The sequence below is a fragment of the Camponotus vicinus genome, unplaced genomic scaffold (assembly GCF_025532165.1).
Source record: "Camponotus vicinus isolate PSW18456_S1 unplaced genomic scaffold, iyCamVici1.0 SCAF_1, whole genome shotgun sequence".
Classification (NCBI taxonomy): domain Eukaryota; kingdom Metazoa; phylum Arthropoda; class Insecta; order Hymenoptera; family Formicidae; genus Camponotus; species Camponotus vicinus.
Window position 1 is genome coordinate 6,773,610 of NW_028141945.1, and position 27,216 is coordinate 6,800,825.

Genomic DNA, 27,216 nt, shown 5'->3' on the forward strand with positions numbered 1-27,216 from the left:
ACCACTGCAAATAAATTATTTGTATTCTTTTCTTACATTTTTATATTTACATGCTCTGATTAATGTTACTTCAGCTTACACTTGAGAATAAATTCAATACGTTTTTACAAATCTCTATAGATTTACTATTGAATGTATAATTTTAATCTTGTTTCATATGGAAAATACGCGCGCACGAGAACAATAAGTTTCTACAGATGGTGAAAATTATTATACTTTGAAGCGCCATATATCTCCTAAACCGGAAACGATCCCCACATAATTCAGAGCGCACATGACTTGGAAAAGCGCATAATATATGTGTAAATCAAAGTGATTTGTGAGAAAAATGGAAACGATTATCTATCCTTATTTTATTCATAAACATAAATTAATACATATTTTGCATATTTCAGTCAATCGTTATTACAAATATATAAAAGATGTATCATTAACATTATTTTTTTTGTCTTTTATATTAAATTGTCATCATCGAGAGGGGTCCAAATACTAGAGAGACCATAATTCAACATTATTCGCGCAGGCCAATTCGTAATATTCATATCGAGACGTACGTTATATTCCGGAAGCTCAATTATAATCTGACCTCTTACATGAAAGGCAATATACTGAAGGTTCAACGGTTGTAATTTGTAAAGCTCGATATACACAAACATATATTATCTACTATGCAAATTATATATTAAACATAGAACTGCAAGAGATGTGCAAATATTAGACTATTGCAAACAGAGGATAAGTTTAATCGAAATGATTAGTAAATTGAGTAAACGTGGTATTTTCCAATAATAAATATAATAATGCTCACAATTATATATAACAAACGTGTGTAACAAGAATTATAATTATTAAATAATATGTTAAATTAATATTATCAATAATGTGTTCAATCTCTTCGATTCGAAAAATTTTATAATATAATATTTTTGAAAAGATATTTATTACATATCGATTATTGCACATAGATGTCAATTTGCTCTATATACATATGTGTATGTAATTGCTTAAAGCCATTTCAAATTTGACAAATGAATATTCCTAGTCTAACGTTAATTGTGATATCATAGATCTCTCTCTCTCTCTTACATATTCATACACACCTACTCACACAAACACACATATACGTACACCTAATCTAAGGGAGTAGTTAATCCAACCACGGAAAATTGTCTTTGATTTGACTGGAAAGGTTGACGTACACGTTCATTAATAATACGCGACATAGTGCTCGCTGCTACAGAAACAGACATTGTTGCGAGAATAGATGCGCTGCTAATGACCCGGCCGACCGTAGTCGTTTGTTGTCTCATGCAGTGCACGTTTATTCGCAACCAATTGCCGTAATTATCGCGGTTTTCTATTAAATTAGAGGTTCGCCTGGCACTTTCGTTTCTTCCTTTTTCGTTTCTCGCCCGGGTCGCGGAGGACCGAAGGGCCAAAATACGGAGAGAGAATGCAGTTGACCCTTTGGACACTCTGTAAAATTCAATTTCGCGCGTTTCCTCGCGAGTCTCGGTACAGCGTCCCTGCAATTAAACTTCTCAACAACAATCCGTTCACGATCAATTAGAAGACGGACGAAGACCGATTTAAGCGAATAATTTTCTCGAACCGAGAATGTTTACGGCGAAAATACGGAAATTAGATTTTGTCGCTCGTGTCTTCCTCTAAGAATAACGTCCCTTGATACGAGTGGGCGAATAGACCAAGCTGCTACAATGTCAGATTATGCAATTGACCCTTGCGGTTGTTTCGAATCTCAGAGAGTCGTGGTCATTTGAATCTCTTTGGGGATAGTCTAATTGAGTCTCTCAGCGCCCTAAATCGGATTCATTAAAAGCGACGATCACTGCAAGAATCCCTTAGGACCGAGTCTCTCTTTGACCCAATTGATAAGACGGATTATTCGGTACCAAATGTATAAATAAATTTCTCAGTCAAAAATTACAAGTGTGTTAAATAAATTATGTAATTAAATCGATATAAGAAAATTTATTTTAGCGCGTTCGATGAGCTAAAAATCGATGAGCAAACTAACTGGCTTGTAACGGCATTTCGACAGTGTCGAAAATTTCGCGAAGCACATTAATCATCATTATAACGATAAAACTCGTGTGTTGTTAGTTTGGAGCTTTTAATAATCGTTACAGCATTGGTACCATCGCTGTACAATACGCCGCTTGTCGATTGCACGTGTCGCGTTAATTATTCTTTACGAGAACACTTGCTTTCATTCGATATGGCTCATTGTTTCACATCTTTCGCGCATTTATTGTACAATGTCAATGTAAAGAACGATCGATGACGCATGAATTATATTGTTGCAACCTGTGATAAAGCACACAGTTGCGAACCGAAAATAAATATTCTCAATATTTACACAATATTCAGTAATATTGCTGGAATATATAACAGATTTCTTTTAACGAACGAGAGAAAATAATATGTCATGTGTGTAAATATTTACAATTATAAATACATTCACGCGATGAATTTTATTAGATAAAAAAGTTGAAAGCTGTTTTATCTCATGAAAAGACATTTTAAGAAATTTCTCCTTTTAGAGATAGTATATTTAGCTGTTGGATTGAAACCGCGCATAGCTATGAAAATAATTTCTTTCTACACGATTAGATGTAACACTTTTTTGAAGAGCAGTATAAAAACGAAAAGCTCTTTCCCTCTCTATCTTTTTTATTTTCTCTCTCAGCAATTAGTTTGAGTACGAATTTCAACGTTTATATCAACGCGAAAAGTTGCCTCATTTTTTAATAGCTCAACCATGAGCCAGAAAACTTTCGAAACGTTTTCATTGATAAAAGAGACGCGCATTTTAGGAGATTAGCGGATTACGCATATCGCATACGAGGCGTAACTTTTCGCGTGGGGCGGCAAGTAATAGCTTTGAATTTCATATTAAATAGAACGTGCACGGTGTAACGAGTCATAATACATTGTTTTCGCTCCTGTTAATTGCCGCGTTTTCACGGAAATATAATTAATTCCATTAAAGTATCCGTTAAATCATTGTCGTGTTCGTATAAATATGAACAGAGCCGCGCCACAACACCCACGTCAAAATTATTTCGAGCGGAAAACGACTTACACCTGTGTAATCGATAGAAAAAGAAGAAAAAAAGGGGGAAAAAAACGTACACAGTTATGTCGAAGGACAGGCTGCCAGGCGGACAACAATTTTCGATACAGACTAACGTTTGTTGCACGAACCACTTGTGCAGCAATTGTCCCAGTTGCTCGTCAGGTACTAGAGAAGCTTTTTGTCAATTTCACGTATACCAGCGTTACATTTACACTCATCGTCAATACGCGAAATCAACAAACAATCAAACATTTCGAAAATATATTTCATTTTCTCCGTTAAATGAATTAATAATCGATCTCTGTGCTGCTTTTCGTAATGCACTTAATGATTTCGATAATCGCGTTTGATAAACTTCATAGGTTTCATTTATTCACGATGTTTAATTCAATGTGCTTTCAATGATATTACAACAGGAATGATTATACAAAATCTATTTCTCTTGATTTTAATTGTATTACCTCTCAAAAATTATGACAAAATAATTTAAAGAGAAAGAGAGAGAGAAGACTAAGTTATGCAAATTTAAAATGTACGAGATTTGCACAAGATTTTTATAGAAATGTCGAAATCTATTATATATGTATGTCTGCATTCTTTAAAATTTGATACATGTAATTTGCATAGAATTACTATAAGTAATGAGAATGTAATTTACCAATCACGATGCCGAAGAGAATCGAAATATCCTCGAATTGCGCTCGATCGACCGTATATGTATGATGCCGCAGGCGCATTCATTGTAGCATTGACGTGAAATTGTAGTTCGTATCTCAATACGTAAAAATGTAACAAAATATAATTGCATGTTTGTGATATTTGCTTAACATATTTGTTCATTTTTCAACACATTCTCATTAATCGAATTTATTGGCTTTGATTGCAATGGCACTTATATTTCACAATGCTTTTATTCTAGAACGATACGAATCTATACGTGAAATATACAGATAACAATTTACACTTTTCATAAAAATATCCAAATAGCATTGCATTTAAATTTTTTCTCAATCCTTTTATCACTATTGTTTTCACTATTTGTTTTTATTTTAGTGAATATGAAAGAGAAAAACTTGGCATTTTATATGATATATATATATATATATATATATATATATATATATATATGTATGTATAATTATAGTACGTGCGAAACAAATACGTATTAAGACAAAAATTTAGTAACACACACATTAAACATTTAAAAATAAAAGTTCTACAATCATGTTATATACAATTGCACTTTATTGGACGCACAATTTTTTTTCATCTAGGAGTAATGACAGAATTGAGTTAATGGTATCCATATGTTATATTTTTCTCTCACTGTCAGTTTCTGTGATAACATTACTTTCATAAGCAAAACAATTTTCTGAATATGCTTGACATTTGAAAAGATATTACGGAATATGTGCATATCATCTGGATAATTGTATAAAGGAAAGACGGAGATCATATTATACATGAATTAGCGTATTGAACGATCAAACACAATTTATGAAATAGCTGCGTCATATATAATAGGAACATATTAATATGCTCATAATAGCGTTTACATAATATATAATTCACATAATATCAGCATACACATCGAAAACGATATTATATGAATTGATATAAAAATCATAGTCAATATATTTATATACTACATAGTTGTATGTACATCGTACGTCGCACTCTTATCAGATCGTGCTTTTACATTTGCTATAAATAATCATACGATATACAACATCGTAGCCATAAATAACGATTTACGTTGTTTATCGTCGCAACATCTCACAGCGTAGCGCATTTTGTAACACGTAAACGAAGAAACGATTTAAAGCCGATGCTCTAACGTTATCTTGACGAAATCGCATGTAACGTAAACGAGTCGGTATTTCCGATACACAGAAAAAAAATAAGTGTCAAATCAAAACTTATATACTTAAACTAACGCGTTGTTAGTTCATTGTTTCGTATATATGCAACAATTTATAATCTTCTTAGAAGAATTTAATAATTTTAGAAGAATTTAATAATTTTAAATTTTAACAATATTATAGTCTTATTTGAATATTGTAATTGTCACCCCAAGAATATATAATTATTTACGTATGATTTCTTTCTCTCTATGCGGCACTTCGTTGATTTTGTTATATTTCTTACTGAAGAAGACTAAGTAAAGTCGAAACGTTTTTGTTTTTTATTAAACGAATTTATTATTATATGTATTTATTTTATTTAGACCTTAGTAATTAGCTCGTATTATTGGCCCTGGAATTTTTAATTTTTATTATTGCTTTGCAACACACGAGCAGTATTAATATTATTATTGTTTTAATTTTCGTTTTATATAATTATTTAATTCTACTTTAAGAAAATTATAATCTTTGATTTAAAAATATTATTTTCTATCTAACATTGTTTCTTTTCCATTCAAGAAAATTAAATCTTAAATCATAAGAATATATTTTTCTTGATTGAACTATATAAAATGGCTTCATTCAAGTAAGCAATTATTCAAGCAATTATATCTTTCTTTAATTAACGCAATATAATCTCATTTCAAGATTTCCATGTTAAAACTAAATATATTTTCGAAACAAGAATGTCCTCTTTTTCTGTGTATATTTGACGCGATTCGCGCTAATTCCGCTTGAAGAAGTTTCGGTATCGCGACTTTATTAAATATTGCCATCGGTTCATCAAAAATGGTCGGTCAGGTGATTTGAAATGGCGATAACGCCACGAGTCGCGGCCCGATTCGATTCCTGTGTCAGGCGCGCGAATCGATATATTGCCACAATCGAATTAACGGAGAGCCTCCTCGACGCGCTGCTGCCGTTCGAAAGGAATAATTGGCACGAATATTAAGATCGGTCATCATGTCGGCCTCGATAATAGGCCGCGCCTTTTTACGCTGCGCAAACGATAAAGTATAATCCCCACGAGAGAAAATGTATTCACCCATTATCTCGGCAGAAAATAAATTAGATAATAGCATATACCATCGCGATGTAGTAAATTCCCATAGCGTTTCATAGCACTTTTTCTCGTCGCCTTTTTTTCATTTTGGAATTCTTTATAAATGCTATTTATGTGAAAAATGCGATCGTGCGATGCCACGAGTCGCAATATCGATCTATTCATCTACGTGTCCAGCATGTGCGTAGACGAATTAATTGGAAATTTATCTAGACAATATAAATGAAAGTCGACGATATGTGAACGATTATTTACGAATCTCTCATAAAATACGTCATCGTACGGCAATATAGATGATATAGATAGACGCAATGATACATCATCGTACATAATTGCAATTTTCTTTATTATGTTATATCGCTGTTGCCAATTTTTATTTTTTGAATTGTGCAACAGTATTGCTGAAAAGTTTGATCGTGCTTTAATCGAGACGATGCGTGATTTATAAGCAGACTATGGAACTCATTTATATTTATCGAATTATGATATACATATTTGACAAAGTATAATCAATAAAAATAAGATACATTAGTAATTACAATTCGAAAACGGATAAACTCGCGGCAACATATAAAATATTTATGAAAGTTAAAAGGAATTTGCATTTTTCAGAATATAGCGGCCATTTCACACTATAATTACAGTTTTCATTATAATAATTTCCCAACAATGCTTCAACCACCAACGAATTACGCGCGACATCGAAAAACAGGCGGTCAGGCTATTCAAGTCGTAATGCATTTTCTGGCAGTAGAGTCCGGCGGATGGCACGGCCGAGCGTTTCGTTGCCGTAAATTACATTCGGAAGCGGTTCCGGACCTATTTTGATTTGCATATGGGGACCGCAATGTGCCATCGAATGGCCTGCAAGCACTATTTGCCGCAGCGCAATTCGCCGACACCGCGCTAACTAATCGCGAGAGCGCTTGTCTGTGTTCGCATATCATTACTTTAATGCTATATGTGCGCGAAAGAGCGATCCTTAATCGAATCAATTCCGATTTTAAATTTCCGATTAGAAAAAAGTAGTGCTCGATCGAAACACGTCAATTTAGCGGACAGCGCGATGCGTCGCGGTATCGCGATCGTACATCGTACGCGTCGATCATCGATGAAACGCCGTTGACGTATAAATCCTGCACGCTTATCTTTCCATTTTCCGCGCAAGCACAGAGGCAAGTTAAATAGATGTGCCATTGTTCACCGCGATGTGACCTCCGTGATAAATCCGCGAGTTTAGTTAAATTTTTCGCGACTCGTGTGCTCTCTTTTCTACACAATCATACTTATTTTAGGAATACAAAGCGGTCACATCTCCCATTTTTTTTTACAGACTATTACGTTATTGATGTTACATCTACCTTTTTTCTAAAATATTACATTTATCGAGTACTGAAAAAAATTACGTTTAAAATAAAAATATATTCCAGTATGATGCTTGAAGCACACGCTATTTATGGTGACCAATATACGGGATAAATATCAATAATTATTGTTAACCGTTTATTCCAGCTGCTGAATGGGTTGAACTGAAAATTTTTCATTAATTCATAAAACGTAGCGTTTCTCTGTAAGCGTATTATATTATCAAAACTTGGTAAATATTTAAAATATTTCGAATCATGAGATAATGAATAATAGAGTTACATCGGGGAAAAGAGGAAAAATAATAATAAAAGCAAAAATGTGTAAAAATAAAATTATTAATGTTTGCTCGATGAAAATTCAAGTTGAAGCAATGCCGATCGTGGTACCACAACGCGAATATCAGACTTGGTCTCCCGAGAGACACACATACACGCACACACAGTCTCTATCCCTTCGGCATATGTGTCCACATTGAGCGCGCAGTGTTCCCAATCTGGGGTGCATAGGTAAGCGCTTTCAGTTAAACAACTTTCCAAATTAGACGACCAGCGGACAAGTTAGTTGCAGGAGGAAGAACCGGGCTAATGAGACACGGCTAAACTCAGCATGACCAATCCCATAATTATGGTCTGTAATTGACTATAGTTCGACACTCGTTGTGCTTCGTGCATACCTATGAGATCATCTTGGACATGGCTCGACGCAAGTCCGCTCGCAATTCGTATTTCCATGACGTTTGTGTTTGTTTTCCTTTTCCTAAGCCGTGCCGCATGAAGGATGCATATCAATAACGAAACTTTGTTCCCAAAGGAATTATATGTATATCGACAATGTACAACTTTGATATCTCCATCTGCTACAACTTTTCAGTTGCATATTTTAGTGATACTGTAAGTAATCTTCATTTGTCAGAAATCCATTTTCATAAATTTGTACGTGTAAGTTAATCCATTTATTTCTCTATGACAAATATAGCAAATTCAATAGCGGATAAAATGTCATATTTTTAGATGTGCAATTATGCTATATCCATTTCTATAGATGAATCATTACACGTGTATATATATATATTTCCGGTCGGAATCAAAAGTTGAAAATATCACCATTTCTTTATTTAATTTACTGCGCCTACCTCCTCACAAGTGCGTGAGCACATGCTCAGGGACACCCTGTATATATATATATATATATATATATATATATATATATATATATATATATATGATAGTGTATTTATAACATTTTGTTCTCTTTCATATATTGTATTTATCTTTTGCATCTCGTTTTTAATAATTATTTTCGTTGACATTTCGTTATTATATAAAAAATATCAAGCTACGGCAGATTGAGTTGTACATACCTACCCACAGCTATTCGCTATTATTTTCAATATTCGTATAACAAAGAGCGATGTGCATCCAATTTATTTTCACACCATGATACAAATTAAATGACAAAATCCTTAAAACATAAAGTGCGACGCAATCATTTTGTTTGATCGCTATAGCTTTTACTCTGCTCTCCTTCATCGCGAGAACAATTAGAGAAACGACGAAGGATATTGAGTAATTTTGCGATACGATGCGAATAATAAAAGTAGCGCAAAGTCTGCTATAAAAACTCCATCACTGTCCGCGATAACGATGCTCGAGCCTTATACTTTGTCGAGCGAATTATGATTTATGGGTAGCACTACGGGGTGACCGCACGGGATGCCTTGCGACGCGTCAAACAAATCCCCTTCGGGATTCTCCATTTATTCCGCGTTATACACATGCGACTACCGGTCTCGCCCCCGCTCCATACACGTGTACTCGCATTACGTACACACAAAAAATTACGAGGATATGTCGCGCCATGTAAAAATATATCTGCTATATATTTTTTATATCGCACAATCTCCCGAAATGTATTTTATATTTTGAAAAAACAACGAGCATCTCATAGTTTTTCAAAACACAAAGAGAATGACTTTTATGTATCAGAGCTTTTTTATCAAAAGTTAACCGATGAACGCATTGGATACATGCATTCTTCTGAATTTATATATTTTATGTAAAATTATATTTGAATAAACATGTGTTTACATGTACGGATGTGTAACTATTCGGGTGATTCGATTATAACGCGTGAATTGTGTTAAAACAATCACAGATTGTTATCATTTTCGATTTTAAAATATTCGATAGCTCTTTAAATCTTTTAAAAATTTATACAAATTTAATGTGTATTTATCAGCAATAATATTAAAGTATAGCATGTTTATTTAAAGGATAATATAATGTTAATAAAATGCAGTGTGTGTATTTTAAGTATTACAGGATATACGATGTGCTTAAATTAAAATGATGTTTGTCATATATTTTTCGGCAAACGATTTGTGTGAATGTCCAAGAACAAAATCCATTATTAGAGTAATTTACAGATGATGTAATCGAGCTGATGACAAGTCCCATTTTTGCGCTAAATCATATTTTCTCATATTTTTCTGTTCGTTTATCGGAAAATTCTCTTGAGGTGCTTCATCTATTTTCCTGTCGCCGATAAATTTAACTGGCTGCTCGCAATTCGGATCAAAGAGTAGAAGCCACTAAATATGTTGGATCAAAAAATAAGATTTTTTATCGGTAGTTTAGTAAATGTATTCTAAAAACAGTGCATTTCACGATAAAATATTTGCTCAGCGATATAGTAATACTGTGTATATCTTGAAGTGTCTATCTTAGTTTCTTCGCTACTATATTTTATGATTTATTATATTATTGTGATGATGCAATTAATAAGATTCAAAAGCAATTAACAAGGATTTTTAAAAATTATGATATAAAGAATATTGTGTGAAGAATATTTTCTTAAGTCGATTATGATGGTACTTACTTCACAGAAAAAAAGGACATTCTTGTTTTGAAAATATATTTAGTTTTAACATGGAAATCTTGAAGTGAGATTTTATTGCGTTAATTAAAGAAAAAATATAATTGCTTGTATAATTGCTTACTTGAATGAAGCCATTTTATATAGTTCAATCAAGAAAAATATATTCTTATGATTTAAGATTTAATTTTCTTGAATGGAAAAGAAACAATGTTAGATAGAAAATAATATTTTTAAATCAAAGATTATAATTTTTTTAAAGTAGAATTAAATAATTATATATTCTTGAGGTGACAATTACAATATTAAAATAAGACTATAAAATTGTTGAAATTTAAAATTATTAAATTCTTCTAAGAAGATTATAAATTGTTGCGTATATACGAAACAATGAACGCGTTAGTTTAAGTATATAAATTTTGATTTGACACTTATTTTTTTTCTGTGTTGGCATCGAGGTAGTGATAAATACATTTTCATTTCGAATAACTTAATATTTAAACGCTAAAGGTACAATCTTGTGAACAAGAGATAGTATCCAATAAGAATCGATAATAAAAAGATAATTAAAGATATGCCTTATACAACTACTAACTTACTAACTCCGAGATCGCATCTTTATTCGGGCGGATAAATCTCAATGGAAATCTCGTTTAAAAATAACAGTCATGGATTTACGATAGATTGGCGTGAACTTCAAAGACGCCTGTACAACCATTGCTTTTTAACCATTAAGGAAAAAAAATGTCTTTATAGACTTGTTCTTTGAAGAAGCGAAATGAGAGAACTTGGGCTTCGCGTTTCAAACTGCTTTCAGTATGCCGTTTATTTAGAACCGTGCTTGCATGTGTAGAAAATTCAATTCTCTATCTCGCGTTCTTTCTCTTGATCTTCTTCTCTCGGCTCTTCTCTCGTTTTGCTGCTTTGTCACTTTGTCTCGGTGTCGCACGTTCGTTCGTAGCCTAGCGCGGAAAAGACGTCTGATACAGACATTATCTTCCGGAAAATAAATTGCATTCGATGCTGCGGGTTTTACTTGGTTCGTTTGAGGAGCAAGATACGGAGCCGCTTTCACGTATCCAAATGATAACGAGTTTCGAAAAATTAGAGGAAAATAGTGCCCGTACCTAAATAATATAGAGACACACAATTTAAATCTAAATAAAGTGAGGAAGAAAGCAATTTGAATGAAAATAAAAATTTAAGAATGACAATAAAAACCATGTATTTTTTAATGTTTTTTTTGCGTAATTAATTAATAGTATTTTAATATAAAATTTGCTCGTTTTACTCGCAATATAATTGATAAATTTTTCATTTTATACAACACGTCTATTTTGTCTTATAATTCTCACGTGGAATTTTCAATGGATATAAAATATACGCTATACAAAATTATTATATTGTTACTATCATTTAAAGCGGTAAAAATGCATCGTAATCGACAAATAAAACATTTTATCCTAACTTGTTCCCTTGAACGGAAAAAGAAATATTTCTATAAATTACATACAAGAGTAGATAGTGGATATGTCTATATGTGATGGTTATATACAGAATGATTAGAAATAATCACCCGGAAGTTTATCGACCAAAGAAACCAAAAGAAACCAAAAGAAAAACCAAAATATAAAATTATCATAACTATTCCCCTAGAGAGAATTAGATACATTATATAAACTATTAAAATTATACAGCAACAATATTTAACGAAACATTTAGAGCTGCGTGTCCTCGTTTTGTATCATCCTTCCCATGTGTCATCTACCTCATTCAGATACGTGACAAACTTTTGAAAGGGCAAATGGAACTGCAAGTTTCAATTAGTCGGAAATTTTGTTAACTAATTGTTTGCCTGAAAGTTTTGAATTGATACGTTCATTTATAATTAATTAGCAAAAATAAATCTAGAAATCAATTTTTTTATTTAAGCACTGCAATCTAAATAAATATGAATATATCGCTCACTTTTTGAAATGTACACACGAAGAAAATATTATAGCAAAAATTACAAATTAATAATAATTTTTTAATAATTAATATGTGATTTTTGGAATTGAATGAAATATTTTAACATATGAGAGAAACTACAATATTTTTACGCAACAATATTATATATATGCATATTGTATTTTATAAAAGAGTGTTATAATTTAAAAAATTTGAAATATTGTAATTTTAAAAATTGTTTAAAAAAACCCCCTCATTTCCCTTTTATTGAACTGTATGTATTAAAATTGATTAACCGCATGAAAAAGCATGTTTGCCAACAAAAAAAACTAAATTTTTGTAAATTATTTTTAAAATCAAATATTAAACACGTCTTCGATAATTTATGATTATGTCCCGAGATGCATTTTTGGATAAAGTAACGAAAGTACATATATTACAATTAATTTCTGTAATAATTTGTAATTGTTGATTTATTTCCAATGATATTTTTAGATAGTTTAATTTTGTCATTATTTTTCGATAAAAAAATGTTGCATTTATACAAAAGTATCTATCTATATTGAAACGAGCATATTTTTACCAGAAAAGTATCGATAAACAGAGAAATGCACACGTTTGTCACGTTGCGTGTTCGAATGTATCTGCAATAATCTGCATTCGTGGACAGAAACATGCATGAGTCTTCTTGCTTCTTAGATCGAGTTTGTCGGAAAACTCGTTCGAGGAATATTCTAGGAAATTTCGCTCGTTTTCTTATTCGTTCGTCTAAATCACGACTTGAATGCACGCACGTACGCACGAAAGATCGAATCTTCTGTAGAAAATATATACGAAAATAGATACGAAAATCGCGTCTCGAAACGAGAAAATTCAATCTCTATCATCACACGCCATGAGAATAAAAAATTCGAAAATTTTTTATCAGATCATTTTAATAATTATATATATTTCGGTTCAAAATGTTCTTTGATATGTTTTCGCGGCAAACTTGTTCGCAATACGATAAGTATAATCTATTATTATATTTCAATAGAGTAGTAATTCAAATAGAAGTTTTTTGCAAATTAAATGGAGACTTTCTTTGATTGTTATTCTCGTCAAAAAAGAGGTAGAAAACGTTTTATGTATATGTATATGCGTATACACGCAGTTATGGCTTAAATTTTTTCAATTAATATAAATAATTATTAATATAACTATCAAACATACAAATTAAAAATTCTGATATAATAAAATATTTCAAATAATTTTGCTAAAATGTTATAAAAATTTATTTAAAGTGACAAATTGAGCGTATATATTTTATCGCGTTCGCATGTATTGTTCATTTGAAAAACTGTACCATTTTTATATTGTACATTTTATACACTGCTCAGATTTTCATGTATGTTTCATATTTCATGTATGATATACGATATACAGGGTGACCCATTTTAACTTAGGCAGCCAAATAACTCGAAAAATAAGCAAGATAGAGAAAAATGTTTTAGACAAAAGTTGTATGGTTTCGAGGGGGCCATAAGATGGTATCATTGGTTTGACCTTGAAGAGTCATTTGAAGGTCACGTGAAGGTCACTTCAATTTTTTTAAATGGAACATCCTATATATTTTTGTACATTCTTGTAGCTCATCTCGAGAGCTTTCCAAAACACTATAATTAAGTACATTTTCGTTAAGTACTTTTTGAGTTATGAGGCTTGAAATAATTTCTTAATTTTACATAAACCGTAAAATATCTTGTAAAATATTCATTTTTCGATTACCTTACCTTAATAGTTTTATGTACAAAATAATGAGAGGAATCAATTGGTGTAAAGAAAACACATAGTTGTTTCGAAGAAAAAATATGTAATTTGCAATTAACAATTCCATATTTTTTCTTAAAAACAACTATGTGTTTTCTTTACACCAATTGATTCCTCTCATTATTTTGTACATAAAAGTATTAAGGTAAGATAATCGAAAAATGAATATTTTACAAGATATTTTACGGTTTATGTAAAATTAAGAAATTATTTCAAGCATCATAACTCAAAAAGTACTTAACGGAAAGGTACTTAATTATAGTGTTTTGGAAAGCTCTCGAAATAAGCTACAAGAATGTACAAAAATATATAGGGTATTCCATTTAAAAAAATTGAAGTGACCTTCACGTGACCTTCAAATGACTCTTCAAGGTCAAACCAATGATACCATCTTATGGCCCCCTCGAAACCATACAACTTTTGTCTAAAACATTTTTCTCTATCTTGCTTATTTTTCGAGTTATTTGGCTGCCTAAGTTAAAATGGGTCACCCTGTATATGTATATATATATATATATATATATATATATATATATATATATATCGTGTGTGTGTGTGTGTATACATATATATACATATATATATATATGTACTGCGCGATGTACTTTCTAATATATCAATCTAGAAATTATCGGAATTTTATCATGAGTTGAAACTTACAGAAGCTGTGCCTGTAAAATCAATATTTTTTAAAAATAATAAATTGAAAAGAAAGTTTCGAATTAAATCTCTCTTTCTCTCTAATAAAAAAAAAGTATTTCAAAAAAAAACTTTTTAATATTAATTACATTTCTTATATAAAAAAAAATGATTCCCGAATATTGTATTGTTATCAATACATTTTATATCGTATTTTTAATGATATATTTAACATCATATGTTATACATTTATATACACATATAAATTTCATTTTACAAGTTATAGAAAATTCATATCTATACGAGCAAAATTTAGTGACAAATTTTGCAACATTTAACGGTGCGCATTATATGAACTGAATATCAATATTTACCGCGATATTTTTGTATCATTGCGTAAAGTTGTCAAATTTATTATTCAAAAAAGCTTTTACTAAAAATTTATACGTGTATCGTTAATATCGTTTTGCGAAATTTGGACTGATATTCGAGTTGTCATAAGTGCAAGTTTGTTTGTCGATTGTTATTATGTGCGTTTTATGTTTAGTTACGTTTAGTTATGTCTATTAGTTTTCCTAAATCAAAGAAAATGTCTAAAAAATACTATAATAAAAATTTCTTGTGATATTTCTGATATACCGATATCTTATTTTACTTTTCGTCTGAGATAGATATATATTATTAAAATTATTTTATAGTTCAATATAGTATCAAATCTCACAAATCGATATTTCTGTTTAATCTTAGAACACGTAAAACTCTACAAGACGGATACTAAAAAAAGATATATTTTTTATTCCTTAATTTCAGACAGGTCATAAATTTTATTGTCAACTATTTAAAAAAAAAAGTTCTAAATTTGATATTATCAATATCGATAAAAAATCGATATTGATAAATTAGTTTATTAATAATTTAGTAATTAATATTTTCATGTTTGGCATTTTATATTTTAAAGTTAAATTAAATTGAAAAGTTTGCGATAAGTGACATTCTATTAAATGTATAACAGATTTCATCAATTGTTATTGTTTAGAATAAATTCTAACGCGCATTCAGCAATATAACTTATTCGACTACATGTTCAATGATAATAATATTTAATCATAGCTTACTATTATTGCTATCAATATTATCCATTTGAATATCAATTTCATCAACGGAATCGATATCAGCAATAGAGATCATCTTGTTATTAAATTACCATAAATCGAGGTAGATGAAACAAAATATCCACCTATAAATAGCACTTTTATTGATTTTCTTTCTTTCACACCGCGATTGTATTAATAAATGTACAACATTGATTTTCATAAATAAAATTAACCCAGCACAGGTGGCAGAATGACGTCAAATGACATAATAACGTTTTAATGACGTGATAATACGTCATTAAGACGTCTTTAGACGTCATTTTACTGGGAGGTACATGAAATTTATAAAAATTTTCGCATTTAAATATAACTATATATTATAAATGATGCATCTTTGTCTTTTATGACACATTTTTCCAAATATATTTGTATTACTTAAAAAAATCCACATCATGTATATGTTTATATAAATAAGGAAAAAACAAAAATATAAAAATTTTCTCAAAAATTTGTTTCCATGTGTATTTTGCGTGCAATAATTTATAGTATAGAGACAATTGAATCAAGCTACACGTATACTAGAGTAGAATGGAATGAAATATATACGGATTACGTCCGATCGCGCAAGCAGTATTTGCCAAACATCAAAATATCAATATACAAAATGAAAAGAAAACAGTTTACCTTGGCTGTTGGTGAAAAGCCTCAGCGCGAGTCAATATTCCGATCGCATGGAAACGGATGCAAATTCGAAAATACGAAAGTTATTATCCGTTTATCGGTACGCTCGTCCCGAACCGACTGTAATAAACGCACAATCGACGCTATCGAATCTATCGTGATTTCACAAAATCATCGATTCACGATTCATCGCCACGTTCGAATATCATCATCGAGTTGCGTTCGCGCTTAATCACAATGGGCCTGTTCTTTTTAGCTGCACTGCTGCACTAGTGCAATTAGTTAGAGTGAAAGAAAGTATGTTTGTCTCTTTCCAACTTATTGCACTAGTGTAGCAGTGCAGCTAAAAAGAACAAACCCAATGGCTGCGTTCAGCAGAAAAAGTCGCTTTGCAATTGTTGTAAAATTCGTGAATCTGATTGGTGTATGCTCTTAGATTCAGTCGAAATTAAGAGCATATACCAATCAGGCTCACGAATTTTACAACAGTTGCAAAGCAGCTTTTTCTGCTGAACGCAGCCATTGGCGTCGTTTTACGCGGGAATTCTGTTTGCGAGGTACGGTTGCGCCATCTTGCGTCAGTCGAGCGAGACAAATCAAATATGGCGGCACGATTGTCGCGGAGACATGAAATGTATAAATGTGTAAAATGTAAAAATAAATACGTAAATGTATAAAAAAATAAATAAAAAATGCATAAAAAATAAAATAAATAAATACATAAATGTAAAAATAAACACAAAAATAAATATATAAATACATAAATGTATAAAATGTATAAATGGGAACATTAGCTGCCAATATCCAATAGAGGTGCTTGTTTCCTAGAGATTTTAGTTAACAAAATATTCTAGAAACAAGAGTTTTCTATCGAAGACGGTGTGAAACTGTGGCTCATCTATGTATATTATTTATCTGTGGACGCGGAGATGTTCCTAACCTTTTGACGTGTCTCGTTGACATCGCGCAAACAAATTCCAAAATAAGCGGTTAGGAGAGAGGTGGAAGAATGTTTATAGTGACGAAGGAGATTGACAGTGAGAATATTAGTAAATTGTGTCGCACGTGCTTGAGGGAAGACGGCGACAAAATGGTATGCTTGTTCGTGGGCCCGGCTGGTTCGTCACTTGCCGCTAAATTACGATCGCTCTCTTGCTTGGAGGTAAGCGACATTTTCCGTCTCTTTAAGCTTGCGAATGTAAAGTTATATTTTGAGTATGATACTTGCAGGTCTGGCAAGGAGATGGTTTACCGGAGAAGATGTGCGATCGTTGTGTCACCAGAGCAGAGTCGGCTCTTTTATACAGGGAGCAATGTCGTGCAGCGGACAGAGCTTTGCGACAAGCAGCGTTGAAGGTAGCAGGACGAATCGTACGAAAAGTTGTAGTATATTCGAAATTATATACATATAGAATATTACAATCGATTATATTTAAATAGGTGTCTGGATTAACGTCGTATACTACCGTTTCTGGCTGCAAACTCTATCAAAATCAACAAAATCAAGGATTCATACCTGTGCAAAATCCTCACAAGATGCTAAAGTGTATGGAATGCGGTGCAGTGTTTACCAATTACCAAGAACTCTGCGCCCACAATCGACTGCACTTGCCTTTTATACAGGATAACATACCTATGCAACATATGCACATTGTGGAATCTCAAAATTCATACCTCAATTTTACTCATGTCGGTTCAAACTTTACCAATGATAGTAGTATAAATATGCAATTATCTCCATCGGTTAGATCAAATATGATGCATGCTATGTCATTGAACGAAGAAAATTCGAGTCGCGCTGCTTGTGCCTTGCATTGTTCTTTGTGCAATCATACTTTCACCAATAGGAGACAATTAATAAGTCATAATATAGCACATAGTACAGAGAATGTAGATATATCGTGCGATAATGAAAATATAGAAATATGTGAAAATTCTAATCATATTCCACAAAATTTAAGTTACGAAAGGTCCATTCATTCTGTTGACAATCCCATTCAGAATCTATCGTATCAAAGATCCACTGTAGATGATAACGATGGAATGCAAAATATAAACTTTCCAGAAAATATTGATTTGGATGGCGTCCAAGAGAATAGTTCAGAGCGTATACAAAATGTAACGATACACACGGAAAATAATGTATCAATTACGGAAAATTTGAGATTTATAAAAGCACTCGAAAAAGATAGGCAACTCGTAATCGAATATCACGGATGTTCAACTGATAATAATTATAAACAGTCTGACATAAAAAGCATAGAAGATGTTCCAACAGCAAAGAAACATCAGTGTGAAGTATGTTTGAAACAATTTGGACAAAAATCTAAATTATTCGCTCATCAGTTGTCTCATTCTGGCCAACAACCCTTCAAATGCCTGAGTTGTGGCAAAGCTTATGCATCAAAGAGTAAACTCAACGCGCATATGAGATTACACACCAAAACCAATGTGCATCAATGTAAGGTATGTGATAAAATATTTCCATATCCGTCTTATTTAGAGGAACACATAAAAATACATAATAAAAGTGATAGCGATAGGCCACGGAGCAAGGAATTTGAATGTAGCACTTGTAATAAACGTTTTCAACTTTTAAAGAATTTGAAAGCTCACGAAAGACTTCATACTGGAAAGGGCTTAGTGCAATGTGAGATTTGTGATAAAAAATTTAGTCAAAATTATAATCTAAAAATGCATCTACGAACGCACAAAATGTCGAGAGTGCACAAATGCGAATATTGCGACAAACGTTTTGTACAGAAAGGTAATTTAGTCGAACATTTACGGATTCACACTAAAATGAAGCCTTTTGTGTGTAAATTATGTGGTAAAAGATTTGCGCAATCAAGTCATCTTAAAAGTCATGAAACCTCGCACGGCGCCTTGCGACAACATCAATGTCGATTATGTGGAAAGAGATTTAAATTAGCTAATCACTTAAAACGGCATTTAAATTTACATACTGGTTCAAAGATGTACAAGTGCAATCAATGTAATCAAATGTTTTCCCAATCTTTCAGTCTGACAAGACATTTAAAAAGGCACAATGAATCGCATATATAATTTATTTAACAAATTGTAATTTATGTACATAGAAAATTGTGTTTTCTATATGTATATATATTATGTATATAGACAAGTATATGAATGGCTATTACAAAGACACATTTTGCATAATTGCAAGATTTTTTTATCTATATTTATATTAGATATTATTTTAATTTTTTTTTATTGTCTTTCTTATTATATTCTATCAGAGAATAAAGAAATCTAAAATCTGAAATCTAGACATTTTTCTTGGAGAAAATGAAATAATGCCAGAATAGAAACAATGTAATTTCTTTACTTGTTATAAAAATATGTTCATATAATTTTGACGAAATTTTGAATCCTTTACTTGTAATTTTTTAGGATTGTAGTTAGAATATTTATGCCTTCTCGTAGTTGCTCTTCCGTGATTGTTAATGGTGGTGATATCCTAATAATTTGACCGTGTGCAGGTCTCGATAACAATCCAGCATCTCTCAGTTTTAGACAGATATCCCAACCATCGGCAAACTCTATAAACAAAAGATTTATCAAATATATCATGTATAGCAAGATTCAGTATCTTATATATAAGGAAAATTGTTCAAAAATATTGTTAGACAGATGCGTGTAGTCTCTTTATCCACTTTATCATGCTTTTTTATGTAAAGATATCGACAATGCGAGATAAAGATATGATTTGCAATTTACGTGTGCATCAAAACAAGTATTTTATTTTTGCTCGTATCATGCAACAAAGTTTTAATTTGTCGACCATTTATCGGCGATAGCTTAATCGAGTAAATTGTTTTTACGATACCTTTGTTAATGACGAGGCCAGCTAAAAGACCACGTCCACGAAATTCTGTCGCGATATCCTTCGGTAGCTTACTTAATTCTTCTTTTAAAATATTCCCGAGTCTTTTTGCGTTTTCCGCCAAATTTTCTTCTTCCAATATTTTAACCGCCTCTAGAGCAACCCTATTTCCAAGCGGACTTCCACCGAAGGTACTTCCATGCGAACCCGTCTCCAGACAGAGCATTATCTAAAAGGATGAATAGTTATTAATAATTAACATTTGGGGCATTTAAGATTTTTAAAGATCTTATCGAAACAATCAAGCGATTAGTATCGAATATAATGATATTTTGGAGCTACAATAGATGCAGATACGCGTTATCGTATTTGCATAAAATTTCAACAATTCAAGGTGTGTAAACGAAATTATGATTATTAAAATACTTTATATCCTATTTAAAATTTAATTAAGTAAGAATCAAAATGATTTTTTAATGGCTGCAATAACATCTTTTCAGATACCTCATCATCTGCCAAAACACCAGATACTGGATACATGCCACCAGAAAGTGCTTTCCCCAAAATAAGAATATCCGGTCTACAATCTTCGTAATCGACTGCCAAACGTGTACCAGTTCTACAGAGACCAGTCTGCACTTCATCGGCAATCCATAAAACATTGTATTTTGTGCAAAGTTCTCTTACACGTTTCAAATAACCATCCTGAATAGAACAGAGAGCGAAAAAGTATTAGCTTTACAAAGAGATAACGATATTAATCTAGTTTTTTTTTATAATTAGAACAAGTACTTGAGAAATAATTTTTTTATCTAACAAAAGAGGTAAGATATATTTGTATAATAACGAGATTTTCTTCAATATTCTAATCATATATAATAATAACAAAATAAATAAATAAATAAAAATAATGCTTGTCCTGTAATATTCATAATATTGCATATCTTTGCGTCAACTTACAGTTGGTATCACTACACCAGCTTCTCCCTGAATAGGTTCTACCATGAACGCGCAGATATTGGGATTCTCTTTGAATTTTTGTTCCAAAGCGACCGGATCGTTGTATGGTATTTTCTCAAAAAGGGGTACATAAGGACCGAAATCTGTGTAGCAATTCGGATCCGACGAGGCTGACAAAGCCGCCAATGAACGGCCCCAAAAATTTCCATTAGCGAATACAACGGTAGCCTTGTTACTCTGCACCTTTTTTACTCTGTAGCCCCAGCGTCTGGCCAATTTTATGGCTGTATCGCCAGCTTCGACACCTGTTGTAAATAAAACAAAAGAAAATGATGCAAATTTTTACAATTTTCATAATACGAGAATATAGAATTTCCCGTAATTTATAGAATATAGAATGTTTCTTATAAATAATACTAAGTAGTACTTTACAGGTTTCGCCCGATAATTACTAACAACAGAAACAAATAAATATTTTTTATGAAAATTCTTAAAATAAATCCACACCTGTGTTCATAGGTAAAAATCGATCCCATCCCAGGAGTTTTGTCAAGTATTCTCCTAATTCGCCATGAGGTTCCGAATAATAGGCTCTTGATGTATGCGCCAACTTTCCAACTTGATCTCTCATGACCTTTACTAGACGCGGATGACAGTGGCCCTGACTGACGGTCGAGAATCCCGCCAGAAAATCAAGGTAACGTTTACCATTAATATCCCACAGATAGACTCCTTCTCCATGAGATAGGACAACCGGTAGCTGCTTGAAGTGTATACCGCCATATTTATTGTCACGATCAATCACTTCCTGGGTACTCAAGAATCTCCTCTTGTCCGATTCTCTTATGAAATTGAAGAACCTTTGCCTCACGGATTGCATGGACATTTTTTCTCACCCTATTTATAATCAATAAGTATGTTACAATTTTTTTATTTTATATTGATATCATATTTTTTTATTTAATATTGTATTTTGTTTTATATTATTATTTTTATTTTGTATTATTATCTTTAATAAAAATAAATTTTCTGAAAATAATATTAATTTATAAATTTACATTTAAAACAATTATTATTTATTCTAAAGTCTGAAAGTATTATGTATGTGTTGCATGTACACCTTGTGATTAACATATTTTTTTTTATATAAAAAAATTAAAAAAATTATTAAAATTATTTATTATTATTAATATAATATTTAATATATACACAGAAAGGTACCGTCTTTTCCTTAACACGAATAAGAGTAAAATGCCAAGAAATAGTCTGATGGCATTCCATCAATCTTGCTTTTATACTAAGTTGGTAAAAGATATGACAAAAGATATGATTGCTTATTTATTGACATTGTACGCAAGCATTGCGACAGATATGGATTTAAAATAAATACTGTTACAAACAAAATCATATCTGATAAAGAGTCTAATACTGAGGATATGAAGGCGCCAATGTTCCAAAGTAAATGAGATAACGATAAACAATAAACAATAAACGATAAACAATAATCTGAGATGACTTCTACATTAAGGATACAGAGAAAATGAAATTGTGTGTGTGAATTTGGATTAAATTCTGTTATTAATAATTTTCAAGCATATTTTTTATCATTGTTAAGAATTTGATAAAGTAATCATATAATGATATACAAAAGAAAATTAAATTTGTGAATAAATCTTGAAAATATAATATTTCAAAAAACTTTGGATTATATATTTTAATAACAAGCTTTGTGTTAAATAATTTATATTTTGCTCAAAATGATAACAAATAATTATTTAATATTTAAATAAAGATAACAATAAGAAAGAGAGAGAGAAAAAAAAGATAATATCACATTCAACTATTAACTGGGTTTATAATGATATAAATTGAATGAGTATGTCGAACTGTATATAATGTGTCGAAAAATAGATATTTTATCAAACACGAATCATCTTACTTTGTTTTGCTTTTATTGCTTATTACAATCTTGTAAAAATAATATATATGGCATATCAACATAATCACAAATTTTTTAGACATTATTTCATAATTCAATTGTTTATTTTATTATTTAATTAAGAATGAGAAATAATTTGATAAATTAATTGAAATAAGACAATACGAAACAATCTTGTGAATTATTACTTAAGTAGCAATTGCAACAAGTTATATGTATATATTTTTCGTCATATTTTATCTCTCGTATTATTGCTCTAGGAACACATCGTTATTTGCGTAGAGAACATTATCGTATTAAGCTATTAATAACCCAAATGTAATAAATCGAATAAACGCACACACACATTCTCTTGTTGCATTAGTCTTTATCATTATTGAGATAATAACACGACGAGATAACAATACCATTCAAGATGAAGACTTTCTTTCATAATAGAAAAAAATCATTATAAGTAATGATAATCGTATAAGTACATACATTTATACGTCGCGTTTGACATTTTATGAATAAACAACATGTGCAATTTAAAAATATACATACTTGTCGATGTATGTCAAGCATTTAATCCCCGTAATATGTATCGCTTGATAATTTCAATTTGTCAAAAATATCGAATTCTTTTGGTATATATATATATAGATAGATAGATAGATAGATAGATAGCACTTGCATATTGTAGATTAAGATATTGCATGAACATTATCAAGATTATAATGGATTGTATCTTGATTAAATAAAGTTTTATAACATAAAGTAAATCAGGAAAATGAAGGAATAGATATAATGTATTAATGATAAATCGTTAAGCACACACATTTTTATTGAAAAAATACAATATAATTACAAGCATAATTAAAACAAATGTTTTTATATATCGTATTACTAATATATGTATATTTTATTTCTCAAAATATCTTCTATATCATATATACATAACGTGTAATATTATAAATAGAATTCTGTTTTGAATTTTACCGTAAATTATATGAATTGTCCGAAATAGATTTTAATATATACTTTAAAGCAATTATTTATATCGAATTATGTTATATTAAAAATTAATTATATTAATTATATTAATTATATTAATTATATTAATTATAATTATATTAATTATAATTATATTAATTATAATTAATTATATTAATTATATTAATTATAATTATATTAATTATAATTAATATGCTAATTATAAGTAAGAATAGTTTTAGAAATAATATCCGCGCACTCACGTATCTGTTCCTCCGTAATAATCAACGGTGGTGCCAAACGAATAATGTGTCCATGTGTTGGTTTCGCTAAAAGTCCACGTTCCTTTAGTTTTATACAAATATCCATGGCATCGATCTTTTTGTCGATGACGATAGCATTCAAAAGACCCTTTCCTCTCACTAGAGTGACTACGTTTTTCGGTAGCTTGTTTAATTCGTTTCTGAGCACATGCCCAACTCTTTCTGCGTTCTCGGCAAGTTTTTCTTCTTCCAGAACACGAACCGCCTCAAGAGCGATCCTACATCCCAGAGGATTGCCACCATAGGTGGATCCATGTTCACCGGGTTTGATAGCGAGCATGATGGGATCATTTGCCAACACACCGGAAACTGGATAAAATCCTCCGGATAAAGCCTTACCAAGGATCAGGATGTCCGGCTTTACGTTTTCGTAATCAACGGCAATTCGCTTCCCTGTCCTCGCCAAACCAGTCTGCACCTCGTCAGCGATCCATAGGACATTATATCTTGTACAAAGTTCTCTGATTCCTTTCAGATATCCATCCTTTTCGAAACAAAGACAAATTTAAAAATAATGTTTGAAAATCCTTAAATAAATTCTTATACTTAAATATTTGCATGGGATATTACCTTAGGAACCACTACACCAGATTCACCTTGGATAGGCTCCACCATGAAGGCGCAAACGTTTGGATCATCGAGAGCTCGCTGGAGCGCCGAGAGATCATCGTAAGGAATAATTTCAAAGCCTGGCATGAATGGCCCGAAACCGCTGTAACTACTCGGATCGGTACTGGAGGAGACAGCGCTCATAGTTCTTCCCCAAAAATTGCCTTCCACAAATATTATTTTAGCCTGATTCTGCGGTATACCTTTACAAGAATACCCCCATTTGCGTGCCAATTTGCATGCCGTTTCACCACCTTCGACACCTGTATTCATCGGTAGCCACTTGTCATATCTAAGGTATGGAATAGATATCAAGTATGAATAATTTTTTTCGCAACGTCATTAAGGATAAATATTACAAAATTGTACAACTATACGCATTTTGGAGGAAATATTTGTACAATAGTGTTCTTTTCAAAAGTTTCTTTGTTTATTAGTTATATAATAGAAACAAAATTTCATGTTTTTCAACGTCTTTATTTAATATTCATTAGTTATCTGTGGTTGCATTAGTTTTAAGATTTAATTTTGTCTTATATATTCCGAGCCTTATTATTTTCAAAATATTAATAAGATTTTCGAAATAAATGTGGATTTCGAACTGCATCTTGTATATAGATTACACTTATCTGTAGATTATAATATTTTTCCTATACGGATCTCGTACTCTGTTACGTTATCAATTAATCTTATCAATATCAGACATTAAATCTTCCAAGGTAGTGCATTACATACCCAAAAAGTTTCGTAATATATTCCTCGAATTCACCCAAAACATCGGAATAAAACGCTCTAGATGTCAAAGTTAAAGTCTTTGCTTGATCGAGCATCGCTTTGTAGATTCTTGGATGGCAGTGGCCTTGATTGACCGCCGAATAAGCACTTAGAAAGTCAAAGTACCGTTTACCTTCGATATCCCACATAAAAACACCCTGAGCTTTGCACAAGGCTACAGGAAGTGGATGGTAATTATGAGCTCCATACTTTGCTTCACGATCGAAGACTTGTTGAGATGTAAGTTTTCTACAACATTGAATGCGCTAAAAAAAGAAATTATATTAAGTTAATTTATCCTTAACATATTTTAAAATATTTTATAGTTATTCTATAAGACGAAATGAAGAATACGGTCAAATTAATATTAATAATATATATTACCCAAGGTTGAGGGTATAATAGCACTCTTGCCGATCTTTTGATGTTTAATAGCGCTACTCTTGCTAATGGATCCATTGAAGAAATTGTTGAGGTATTTGCTTGCTAAGCCGCACGACAATATGCTTTGCTACGCAAGTACGATTGAGAGATTTGATATTAGAATTCTCTGACCGTAAGCTAAGTGGTCCGTCGTAAAGTATTCGCGAACATTCTATGCGATAAATTGTGATAAAGTGAAAGTTTACCGTCGCCACTGGACAATTTTATACTTTTAAAATATTAATTTAAATATTTGCCAAAGAAAAAATATATTTTTAATTTATATTTATATTTATAAAATATATTTCTAATCTATTTATTATTCATTTATTCCTCATTTCATTTTTTTTATAATATCTTTCCTTAGACGAGCTTTAAAATTATAAGAAATTATAGGAAAAATACATAATATTATATAAATTATTTAAACATTTTTCAAATTGCAAGACAACAATTTTGTTAATCTATTTTTTTTCAAAAGCTATAATTATAATATGGAATTTTAGATAAATCATATTAATTATCTTTATTTTCTACAGGTTTCTCATTTAATTATGATAGTTGAATCCTTAAACAATATTGGAAATTAGACATTAAAAATTTAAAGAAAAAGATTAAATCATTCTTCAAAAATTATTTTTTATTCGCAATAAAACTAAATTAGAATTGATATTAATAGATTAACATACATATATGAATTAATATAAATATATTAATTCTTACAGCTCACTGTCACTAACGACACGTACACCAACTTGCCACAGCGACTCTAGTCGAACTCTGGCGTATAATTGTATGTTCTTTCTGCTGCTCAAGTTCAAGTTTTATTTATCTTAATCGTGCTGTAGAATATACTGAAGGATAACATCATATTATGTATCTCTCGC

The 27,216-nt window shown here is 31.1% G+C and overlaps 3 protein-coding genes across 8 annotated transcripts; 1 reads left to right on the plus strand and 2 right to left on the minus strand.

Annotated features, from left to right (window-relative positions):
• Window positions 1–17,237: 17,237 nt before the first annotated feature.
• On the plus strand, window positions 17,238–20,222 carry LOC145970401 (uncharacterized). Of its 2 annotated transcripts, none has more exons than XM_083097199.1 (3): window positions 17,238–17,644; window positions 17,713–17,853; window positions 17,923–20,222. In XM_083097199.1, the coding sequence occupies exons 1-3, from the start codon at window positions 17,492–17,494 to the stop codon at window positions 19,546–19,548; spliced, it is 1,920 nt and encodes a 639-aa protein (XP_082953325.1). In that variant the 5' UTR covers window positions 17,238–17,491; the 3' UTR covers window positions 19,549–20,222. The 2 variants fall into 2 exon arrangements, with proteins under 2 accessions (XP_082953325.1, XP_082953333.1); XM_083097207.1 differs by having other exon boundaries at window positions 17,244–17,644; window positions 17,713–17,838.
• Window positions 19,535–22,590, minus strand: LOC145970441 (ornithine aminotransferase, mitochondrial). Of its 2 annotated transcripts, none has more exons than XM_083097257.1 (6): window positions 22,511–22,590; window positions 21,797–22,186; window positions 21,290–21,594; window positions 20,834–21,034; window positions 20,333–20,558; window positions 19,535–20,045 (listed from the first exon to the last, which is right to left on the minus strand). In XM_083097257.1, the coding sequence occupies exons 2-6, from the start codon at window positions 22,173–22,175 to the stop codon at window positions 19,879–19,881; spliced, it is 1,278 nt and encodes a 425-aa protein (XP_082953383.1). In that variant the 5' UTR covers window positions 22,176–22,186; window positions 22,511–22,590; the 3' UTR covers window positions 19,535–19,878. The 2 variants fall into 2 exon arrangements, with proteins under 2 accessions (XP_082953383.1, XP_082953384.1); XM_083097258.1 differs by having other exon boundaries at window positions 22,499–22,542.
• A 1,440-nt stretch (window positions 22,591–24,030) lies between these two features.
• On the minus strand, window positions 24,031–27,158 carry LOC145970430 (ornithine aminotransferase, mitochondrial). 4 transcript variants are annotated; one of them, XM_083097245.1, is made up of 5 exons: window positions 27,053–27,158; window positions 26,291–26,417; window positions 25,868–26,172; window positions 25,094–25,424; window positions 24,031–25,007 (listed from the first exon to the last, which is right to left on the minus strand). In XM_083097245.1, the coding sequence occupies exons 2-5, from the start codon at window positions 26,363–26,365 to the stop codon at window positions 24,417–24,419; spliced, it is 1,302 nt and encodes a 433-aa protein (XP_082953371.1). In that variant the 5' UTR covers window positions 26,366–26,417; window positions 27,053–27,158; the 3' UTR covers window positions 24,031–24,416. The 4 variants fall into 4 exon arrangements, with proteins under 4 accessions (XP_082953371.1, XP_082953377.1, XP_082953380.1 ...); XM_083097251.1 differs by having other exon boundaries at window positions 26,291–26,501; window positions 27,053–27,137; XM_083097254.1 differs by having other exon boundaries at window positions 27,019–27,112.
• Between the last annotated feature and the right edge of the window lie 58 nt (window positions 27,159–27,216).

What these genes read in the sequence shown, in the direction of transcription:
- LOC145970401 (XM_083097199.1), top strand. Translation starts at nt 17,492, where the DNA reads ATGTTTATAGTGACGAAGGAGATTGACAGTGAGAATATTAGTAAATTG. An exon ending in GATCGCTCTCTTGCTTGGAG is followed by an intron (nt 17,645 to 17,712) that starts GTAAGCGACATT and finishes TGATACTTGCAG; the next exon opens with GTCTGGCAAGGAGATGGTTT. An exon ending in TGAAGGTAGCAGGACGAATC is followed by an intron (nt 17,854 to 17,922) that starts GTACGAAAAGTT and finishes ATATTTAAATAG; the next exon opens with GTGTCTGGATTAACGTCGTA.
- LOC145970441 (XM_083097257.1), bottom strand. Translation starts at nt 22,175, where the DNA reads ATGTCCATGCAATCCGTGAGGCAAAGGTTCTTCAATTTCATAAGAGAA. An exon ending in ATTTTTACCTATGAACACAG is followed by an intron (nt 21,595 to 21,796) that starts GTGTGGATTTAT and finishes TATTTACAACAG; the next exon opens with GTGTCGAAGCTGGCGATACA. An exon ending in CTGGTGTAGTGATACCAACT is followed by an intron (nt 21,035 to 21,289) that starts GTAAGTTGACGC and finishes TGTTCTATTCAG; the next exon opens with GATGGTTATTTGAAACGTGT.
- LOC145970430 (XM_083097245.1), bottom strand. Translation starts at nt 26,365, where the DNA reads ATGGATCCATTAGCAAGAGTAGCGCTATTAAACATCAAAAGATCGGCA. An exon ending in TATTATACCCTCAACCTTGG is followed by an intron (nt 26,173 to 26,290) that starts GTAATATATATT and finishes TTCTTTTTTTAG; the next exon opens with CGCATTCAATGTTGTAGAAA. An exon ending in CTGGTGTAGTGGTTCCTAAG is followed by an intron (nt 25,008 to 25,093) that starts GTAATATCCCAT and finishes TGTTTCGAAAAG; the next exon opens with GATGGATATCTGAAAGGAAT.